At 33.9% G+C, this 10796-nt stretch overlaps 1 protein-coding gene across 1 annotated transcript; it reads left to right on the top strand.

Moving 5' to 3' along the window:
* The first annotated feature begins 2686 nt into the window (after window positions 1–2686).
* cabp5a (calcium binding protein 5a) lies at window positions 2687–8202 on the top strand. The gene is made up of 7 exons (XM_046854215.1): window positions 2687–2780; window positions 2860–2941; window positions 4169–4199; window positions 4643–4786; window positions 5264–5373; window positions 6252–6399; window positions 6509–8202. The coding sequence occupies exons 2-7, from the start codon at window positions 2906–2908 to the stop codon at window positions 6535–6537; spliced, it is 498 nt and encodes a 165-aa protein (XP_046710171.1). The 5' UTR covers window positions 2687–2780; window positions 2860–2905; the 3' UTR covers window positions 6538–8202.
* The last annotated feature ends 2594 nt before the right edge of the window (window positions 8203–10796 follow it).

Below are 10796 nucleotides of genomic sequence, written 5' to 3'. Positions count from 1 at the left end.
ACCAGTCCTGACCCATCGCCACTTCACTCCACATGCATCAGTGAGCCTTGGCCCCCCCATGACCCTATCATCAGTTCATCACTGTTTCCTTCTTGGACCACTTGACCACTGTAGCCGGGGAACACCCCACAAGAGCTGCAGTTTTGGAGATGCTCTGACAAAGTCATCTAGCCATCACAATTTGGCCCTTGACAAACTTGCTCAAATCCTTACGCTTGTCCATTTTTAAGTAGGCATTCTTATCTTTGCACTTGGAAATCTTTGCCCGTTAGTTATTTAATGTCAGGATTGTTAAAGCCAAATTTTTCAAAAATCAAACATTTGATCACCCAGCCCAGACCTCCATCAGCACCATGAGTGAAGTAATTATGCTACCGAACAGATCAAGAATATGAGTCTATTCCATATTGACTCTGTTCCTCCATATGTGACCGGAGATCAAATTATACTATTTCAATGGTTCTTTTTTTTTTTTCAAAAAGCTACTGATAATTTCACTACACATTCCAATACAATCTATCAGTTGTACCAAATGGTTACAAATACAAAGTGTATTATATCATTCTCATCAAACCAAAGAAACTACAGTAGAAATGTATTGGAATCTGGATTAATCTCTAAAAGTTGCCTACGGTGTTTTAATGTTCTTTATTGCTACCCACTGCACATAACGTCCACCATAAAACATCTCCAACAAACTGCCAGGAGATAATACTATAAAAACTTTCATAAAAACAATATATATTTAATTTTTATTCTGGTGTGACTTCATATTGTGAGTATTATGAATTATAAACATATAACAATATATGCATTTAAATCTGGCTACTCATTATCAGTGCTAATGTCATTTAACATTGCCTTTTCCTGATAACTGTATTTGTTTGTTTCTCTTCAAAGCGTAAGAGCCTCAACAGAGACAATTGGGCTGCAGTGGACCAGACATTAATCAATGACGCTCATCTCTCCACATATCCACCACATTTTTATTATACATTTATTTTATTACATACTCCTATCTGACTCTCACTCCCCCAGTTCCATTTTTCTTATCTCACCTGTCTTTTATGTAACATTCCTGGCATCAGTAAAAAAAAATCTTACAGACTTTAAGGCCAAAATCGAGGATTAATGAATTGCAATCATATGTTTATGTAATCAAGCAGGAAGGGTTTTAGTGCACGCACACACACACACACACACACACACACACACACACACACACACTCACACACACACATACACAGAAGGTCAAGGTAAAGGACACCACAGTGAGGTTCAATCATAATGCAGTTTATAAAAAATGTGAGAATTACACAGAGGAAAACAGTTATGAATCCTTGACTTTATTTCAAAGTACATATTGGTTAAAACCAGCATCAGTGCTTACTTTTCGTATGAAATGTAACTTTTTCCTCTTCTTTCTCACTCTTCTCTTTTCATTGAGCACTTATCTTGTTACCAGCTTCCTGTAGGGCAGCAGTGTAATGCATAAAATAATATAGATAGAGGTCATAAGGATTAGTTAGACATTTATTCAAACTTCAAAATAAGCACATAATAAGATCTTTAAAAAAATTATAAACATTCAGTGAGTAACTGTGAGGTCAACGTTGAATGATCATAATGCATTTGTCTTGAAAGGAAGGCTATGATAAATAACACCAAAATGCATAAAGTGTAGAGAAAGTTTGTGCAGTGTTTGTCCTGGTGAGATCAGTGTTTCAGTACAGTATAACGTGCCAGGAAGACCATTCCACAGTGGTTTACACACAAAAAGCTGTAGGTCTTGACAAGATACCTGTACAGGTGCTGATGTCTCACAGACATTTTCAGCAGTCCTCCTTGACTCTCAAGCAGTCCTTGCTGTGTGCTGAAGGATGAGCACTATTATACCTGCAACAATAAAATCAACTGTGTTTTGTCTGAATTACTACCAGCACTCACACATATCATGGTAAAATGCTTTCAGTGGCTAGACATGAAACACACATCAAGAGCGGTTTTCTCACCATACTGGACCTAATTCAGTACATGTACACTTCTAAGCAATTAACATGCTAATAATATTCCTAAGATGTAACATCTGCTACCATCTTAACTGTTGATTTTTGTAAAGCTGCCTTGAGACAATGTCTGTTGTGAAAAGCGCTATAGAAAAAACTTGACTTGACCATCTACATTTCTCCGAAACCTCTAGAGAAAAATGAGAATTACACAATCAATTGAGGATTACTGAATCTTCTACTGGGTCTGACCAACCAGATTTACATTGGGCAGATAGAGCTTTTCAAAGCAACTTACAATTATCTTATGTTAATATATACCTGAGCAGTTGAGGGTTAGGGGCCTTGCTTAAGGGCCCAGTAGTGGCAGCTTGGTGGTCCCGGGATGTGTGCTTTCAACCTTTCAATCAAAAGCCCAAAATCTTATACATTGAGCTAACATTAGAATCGGCAACACCACCTCGACCACACTGAACACAGTTTTGTATATGTTTTAAAAGTGCAGCGTAACTAAAATGTAAACACCAGTACATTACATGTTTATGTCATCATACTGTATATGTACTACTTCTTAACAGGTTATGTCATGTGGGCTTTTTTGCATCTCTGCACTGATCCAATTGTAGGTCATGTCATCATGTCCCCTCCTCCTGCTGCTTTACTACCACTCACTCACTCTTCACAAAGGCAAAGAGAAGAACAGGCAGTCCAGCAGAGGACACATAGTGGAGTTCCTGTACATTTGACTTTTTTAAAAAGAAAGAGAACATTTAGGTAAGATTGATTTTATGATAATATGTTTTAATTTTGTGACAGATAAAGATATAATAATTTGAATCTTTACTTCTTACAGTGTCTCAGAGGCAGAAACCAGGCTCTGAAGTCAAAACCACAAGGCAATGACTGCGTGCATCTTCATACGAGGGGGGAAGATTGTAAATAATCTTACATTCTCTCTGAAACTATGTATATATATATATATATATATATATATATATATATATATATATATATATATATATATATGGAAAACGTTGACCATACCATAAGATTGTTATGTGCTTTTTGAGCATCCTATTCAACATTTAGTTTCTATTTGCTGTTATATTAGTGCCAACTTCACATGTATCTTCACAAAATATGCTGGCTCAGAAAATAGCAATAATTTTCAATAACTATTTAAAATGATTTTTTCAACAACCAGTCTTGGGAAATGAATATATACACTAAATATAACAATATTTAAAATTATTTTATTATGACCTTATTTAATGTATTAATGTGTATGATTTTCTAATATGTTTTCTCTTTTGACCAAAGTATACTGAAAAAATGAATGCAAGAAATTATGGATTAAAATTGAGGCTATTTATAGAATAGTGCCTGCTGGCAGACTCCCTGCAAGCTACCAGGTGTCCACGGACAGAATGCTGGAGACCACTGGTCTGAGAATTGTTTACGGGTTTATCTGATATATGACTACTAAATACATATGAATATACGTGTGTGTGTGTGTGTGTGTGTGTGTGTGTGTGTGTGTGTGTGTGTGTGTGTGTGTGTGAAATATATATAACGGCATATCAATCAATTAAAATATTAACGGTAATCACGATTAATTGCATGATTTCCATTATTTAACTTATTTAACTTTTTTAGCTGTTTTAAATGTCTCTTAAATTTCATACTTTAATCAAAAACGAACAAATGTGGATTCTGTATGTAAATGTAAGTTTATTAACAGTAAAGACATAATCAACATAGAGCATGAAGACAAAATATTCTAGCAAATGTTTTAAAGTAATTATAGTGTTTTAAATTAATTAAATCATCAGGACACCAAACTAAACTTTTGCTATGTTTTCACACGGTTGGTTTTAATTCCCGGATGTGTGCATCATGGTGGATTTTGGTGCTTGTTTTAAGACTTGGCGCATCAGTAAAACAAATGTTTAGTGATGAAAAATAATATTTTCCGGTGGAGGTTTTTCTTTATGTATGAGTAAAGAAACGACGGCATGAATAAATGTGTGCATTAATTTTGACAGCCCTAATATATATATATATATATATATATATATATATACATACACACACACACACACACACGTTTTTTTAGTATATGCACAATGGGATTGAACTTAATCTGCATATATTTTTTGCAGGAGAGAGAATTGGCAGATGAGGAGATTGAAGGTAAAAAGAAACTGAAAACCTAAACATGATTTAACATCTACTTATGTAACTACAAAATCATGTAATTTCTCTTATGGAGAGAACATTGATTTAACTTCCATGTAGTCCATGTAATATTATTAGTGTTACTTGTATACAGAGCGTTCTTTGACTGCTTTACATTGGATTAAATTTCAAAATGTGCTTTTTGTAAAAGAAAATTAAAGATATTTCTGGTTTATGAATCTGCATGTCGGTCAGACAAGTACAACATTGCTTAAAAGTAAACCATTTGTATATCCACACTAACTGTCCACTTAAATGGAAACAACTGCACATGCATGCAAAATCTGAATTGCTAAATGACACATGAGACTTTTAACATTAAGTATATGAGCTGTAAGACCTATAGTTAATTTTTTTTCCCCCTCCTATTATATGTGTGTGCTTGTGTATTGCAACAGAGCTTCGTGAGGCATTTGAAGAGTTTGATAAGGATAAGGATGGACTGATCAGCTGTAAAGATCTAGGCAACCTGATGAGAACCATGGGTTACATGCCTACGGAGATGGAGCTGATTGAACTGGGCCAGAATATCAATATGAACTGTAAATCCTTTCATGCCTTTGTATGACAGCTTGCAAAGAAATATGAAAAATAAAATATCTGGCTATAAATGGAATATATATAAATGGAATATATATATATATATATATATATATATATATATATATATATATATATATATATATATATATATATACACACAGTATAGTGTCTAGAAATAGGTTTAAATATATTATAGTAACTTTTATAGTATAGAGTTACTATATATTGTATATAGTATATATATACTATTTATAGTATTATAGTAACTTTTAATGATAAGTGACTTTCAAATCAAATCAAATTTTATTTGTCTTAATATGCTTTTAAGTGTGTTTTATCTACAAAAATTTCTGGTTCCTATGAAAATATGAATTGCCTTTGAATTTCTTTTATTTTTTCGTTTATTTTTTTATGAAACAACAATGTAATTATATTTTAATACATTTCAACAGCAATGCAATTTTTTTGCCTTGCAGTGGGTGGACAGGTGGATTTCGAAGACTTTGTGGAACTCATGGCACCAAAACTCCTCGCTGAAACAGCTGGAATGATTGGCATAAAAGAACTGAGGGATGCCTTTAAACAGGTCAGTGGAAAACCTGCATATATGTGTGAATATATTACAATAAGTGTTAATTGTGCCAAATATGACATTATACTATACTTAATTTGCTGATTTGTGTTCAGACCTTTTCCATTCAGTTCATACCTCAGAGTTAGCCAGATCATTCTTGATTAGATGTAGAGTTTTTTATATGTAGAGAAGCCGCATTATTACATAAGCAAGTGACTTTAATTCCACAATTACAGTGATAGAAAATGTTGTGTTTTCTTTGCTGTCAAATTGCGACAAGACATAGCTTAATGTAGCACAAAATTATTCAATAATATAAAATAAAAAAGACAAATATGAATTAGAAAATAATAAACATTCACAACATGACAGCATGAAACACGTAATCTGACAGCATATTGCTAAATAAAAAGTACCTGTATTAATCACTTTAATCACTGGAGATTTTATGTACTTCAACTAAATAAAGTCGTTTTGTATTTTACTATCCTGCCATGTATCAAGGGGCCACTAAATATCTTGTGCATGGGATGCAACCTACTTTATTGAATATATAGGGTTTTTGTGTATTTACAGTTTAAAAATACATTTTGAAACAAACTATCAAGCAGTGACTCTAGTTGGTATTGCAAAAGAAAACGGGCTTACATTTTTACTGAGACTTCTCCCAACATGTAACTCTCTCAAAAGAGAAACTTAAGCCTGCTGTTAATTATATGCCTGAAGATCTGAATACTGATATGCCCAGTTTCAAAGTTATATCCTCAACCACGCATGCATAAATGCAATAAATGTGGTCCAGTGTAAATACCAATTACAATCTACTAGAATTTGGAAACTCTTTTACTAATTATTCTGTTATTTAATTTCCTTTTGCTTTTCTCCTGCAGTTTGACATTGATGGTGATGGAGAGATCACGACAGAAGAGCTGAAGTTAGCTATGAATAAGCTGTTGGGGGAAAACATGAGTCACAAAGAGATTGACTCAGTGGTCAGAGAGGTCGATAACAATGGGGATGGAACTGTAGATTTTGAAGGTGAATAAATGATTGCCGTTGTTAATCATCTTGATCGAATATCGTTGAATCGATTTACAGATTTGTATGAATGAAGCATGGGATTCATTTTTGCTATTTGTTTTTGCAGAGTTCGTGAAAATGATGTCAAGCTGCTGAGACAGGTGCAGACAAGGGAAGTGATGGTGTACAATGACAGATTTCTACTTTCTCCTCAGTAAATTTCTCTAACTTCATTTCTCAGTAATCACAGGTAGGATTTGTATAATCGTGTAATTGGAGCTAAACAATCAGTTCATCTGTAATGTGTAATCTATCTGTTACTATGTAAATGTTGCATTAATCATGAGAGATTATATTGTGAAGGCAAGCTATTACCATTTAAATAGCTTCTATCATAAGACTTATCATGCTATCAACCTTTTAGAGATGAAGTAAAGCTTTCCCTACATTCCTTGAATTAGGCTTTTTGCTATAAATAAAAAAAAATATTGATTGGTTTAAGTTTGCCTTTGCGCTAGATCTTTTCCTGTTGTAAATATTCCATTTCATTAAATTTTATTTAAACTTGGTTTATACTTATTGAAGAACTGGAAGCTTTCTTTTGTCAGACTATGTATTTAGATAAGCAATTGCACTTTACTTAAATTAAGAATGATCTATGCATTAATATACACCAAAACCATATACATTAATTAACTGATAGGTTTACAGTATACACTGTACATACACTGCGGCAAAAGGAAACAAAACATGTATCTGTATACAGACTCTTAATGCTGACTGTTTGATTGCTGTCATTCTCAATCATCTGCAAAGAAAAGGAATTGTTTTTGTATTTCCTTACAGCGCACTAATTTATGAGCATCATATTCACTGAATCTATGCTCTTAACCAAGATTTTCACTCCTATTTGCTGCTGTCTTTTGCTATAAGGATAAATCCAGATGTTAGGCATTACTATTATATTCCTATTGAGCAGATTTTTCTGCCATCTGTGCCCCTATAATTATCCCCAAAGTCTCTGAATTCATAGTTTAAGTTATTCCTTTACATTCTCCCTGATGTGTGTTTGCAAAGCTATAAATATAACTATATACATTTTCAGCTATAACAAAAGTTTTAAAGATGGTTGTTTTTTGTGCATAAAAAAAAAAAATCATGTTATGCAATGATAAAGTTTGTGTATATGACGCTCTCTTAAAATGATACAGTATTGTATATTAGACATTTTAATAAATATAAACTGTTTTAAAATTGCTTCTATCTTTAAGCAAGGCTTTATATTGGTTTGCTTTAAATATAGTTACACTACGTTTTAAAGCATCAAGTCACAAAGCCAGTAGAAGAAATCGGGTTTGCTATCTTCACCAAATAGGTAATGCTAGTTACATATGTAACTAAAAGAGCTTCTGTAAGGGTCTATTTCACATGTGCTAACTGCTAGGACAGAATGTAATCTGAGTACATATGGGATTTCATGAATAGGGGCATATAACAGTATGGACTGAATGTAAATTTGGTTTCCAAACATCTGTAGTGTCTTACCTTCCCAGCCAGTGTATTACCACCCCAACAAATGCACAGTTAATCTAAGTATTGGATGGTTGCAGTTTGGGGCAATTTACACTTTTTGCCACGTATCAAGCCCAGCATTGTATTCTCTGCAGACTCTCCTTCAGTGAAATTCAATGTTGTAATTTCCAAGGTTGGGTGACATAACATTGGACATATCAGACTCATCTGGCTACCAATGTGTGTGGAGTGAACTTTTAGCCAGAGCAGAAAGCAACTGCATGGTTGTACACACATTTCAGCTCAACCCGAATGTCTTTCCTCATGCCATTACAGTCCTCAACAGCAGATGTTAACTTAATGATCCATTGTGTCCCTCACCACACTGAACAGTGTAGACTGCAAATGCACCACTTTTTATTTCTATACTTGTATATATTATATTTCCATTAGCTACATACTTTTTAATGCATGGCTTTTGCACTATGACAGAATTGTTTTGTTCTAATGTATATTTTAAATAATTCTTGTGCCTCTGTACTACTACATTGCATGTTCTGTATCATATGTATCATCATTTGCACCATTCATATTATATTCAATCTCCAATATGTGTAATAACATGAATGCAATTCTCTCCTTAAGAAAGGTCAGTAAGGATAAATTAATTAAGCATACACAGTACAAATCCTACAGACAGAACTTGCTAGAAAACAACAGGGAGGGAGCACAAAAATCCCAAACTGCCCTGGATCTGGCTGTTCTTTCAGCTGAATGCAATCTGTGCCTAGAGCATGTAATAAAACCAGGACCAAGACATATAATATAAAAACTTAGCAAAGATTACACAAAATGTGTAATACAGATGACTGCATATCAGGTAAATACAGTTGAATGATAAATTATGTGAAATTGCTACGCTTGGCTATATTTATTTAAATCGATCCTTCATTTAGTCAGACACTCAAGCTTGCTAAAATTGTGATAAACAGATGTGCACAAAAATGTGAGGACAACCATCAATGCCAAAATAAAATACTGTAATACATTTGTAATGTGTTTAAATTATTTAAAGTTGATAACTCAATCAAGGTATGAAAGACAATTCTATAAAAAAATAGGCAAGTTAGACAAAATCAAGTGTGTGTATGAGGAAGAGATCATTTTGGTGATAGCATGTGCACTTGATTTTGTGCAGTCTCGTGTCCCTAATCTGGGATATTTCTGTTCGCACTAAAATTTATTAATCCAGATTAATCCGCCCTTATTGCTGTCATGACCCAGCATCATTCATCAGCACAGTAACTGAGCTCAGTTAGAGGCATGTACTTCTGTTCAGCAACACTTTAATTCGCAAAAACCTGCATCTGTGCCAAATATGGATGATTGGTGATGATTTCACAGAATCTGAATCTTTTTAAATGTGGCTCAGGCATCTGAGGAATGACCCTGACCAGGATTACAGAGTTACAGCAGAGGAATGAATAAAGCAAAAATATGACAGGACAGGAATGTGAGCAGGTTTTTATGAGTATAATATAATGATATTATACAGTAGTCAGTTCCAGTTCACTTACTTGGACAAGTGCTGTTCTGATGAGTGCTAATATTTAGTATAACATGAGGCTGAGAATGAGCCTGATGTAAATGTAGTCAAATTGTAACTAAAATGTAGTCAAATTGTAACTAAATAAAAATGTAGTCAAAAATGTAGTCAAATTGTAACTAAAATAAGTTACTTGATGTTAATTTTAATGTTTATAAAGCTGATGTACAAGCATCTATTCGGTTGCAGCAAATATTTCCAACTGTCAGTACAACAACACCCTTGCTAGTGAGATGTTGCATGCATTTCTGTAATGACATTTAGAATATAACCGTAGAATAAAATTGCATTAACTTTTTTCAGACTTGAGTCTGTTGTTTAGAGATGGTCACAGTTACAGCTATATTTACATGGGAATATTTCTGATGCGCTGTTTAAGATATGCAAATCACATGTGTGTAGTTTGGCAGGTTTTCTATTCAGTAAAAGCATTCAATTTAGTAGCATCTTTTTTTAAAACCTGCCTTTAAAAAGCCCCTAAGAAGTCATCGATAGAAAATGCAGACTGAAAATGGAAATAATATTTTGTTCTAGTATATGACCAATGTACTGCTGTTTAATATTCTGCCATATGTGGGTTAACTGCAACTATCACATCTCAAAGTCTGGGGAGGTCTGAACCCTGTATACAGAAATGTAAAATGTATTTATTAAACCCAGTACAAATATTGACAGTCTGCTATCAGAGGCTTACAACAGTAATTATCTACAGGACATGGGTGTCTCTTTCACATCTGTCATGAACATTTGCAAAAGACAGCAACAGGGTAATTTATAAGAGGAAAATATGCAGTTGGATGAACAAGAATTGGCAACCATCCACTATAAGATTTTGTGATACAGCCAGGATGTTCCTGTGCTCTTGCTCTCATTTATCCAAATTAATCTGCTCATGCCTCTCTCATACCCAGTGTTATTCAGCAGCACAGCTGGTTTAGTGTCCCACAGCACTCTCAGCTGTTTAAAGTATAAACCATGGGTGTGTGGAGAACAGAAAACACCTACACATAACACACACACACGCACACACACGCACACACACACACACACACACACACACACACATATAAGGTCATTTTCAGTGATTTTTACAGCATTGTACATTAATATAAATACATCCAAACTATGAAAGAACACATAGAATTACATAGTAAACAAAAAAAGTGTTAAACAAAACAGAATATGTTTTAGATCTTAGATTATGTAGCTTCATTTGGCTTTTATGACAGCTCTGCACATTCTTGGCATTCTCTGAGGTGGTCAACTATAATGGTTTTCCAACAACCTTGAGGAGTTC

The sequence above is a fragment of the Silurus meridionalis genome, chromosome 7 (genome assembly GCF_014805685.1).
Source record: "Silurus meridionalis isolate SWU-2019-XX chromosome 7, ASM1480568v1, whole genome shotgun sequence".
In the NCBI taxonomy this organism is placed as follows: Eukaryota; Metazoa; Chordata; class Actinopteri; order Siluriformes; family Siluridae; genus Silurus; species Silurus meridionalis.
The sequence above is the reverse complement of the archived record's forward strand: the minus strand, read 5'-3'. Positions and strand labels throughout refer to the sequence as shown.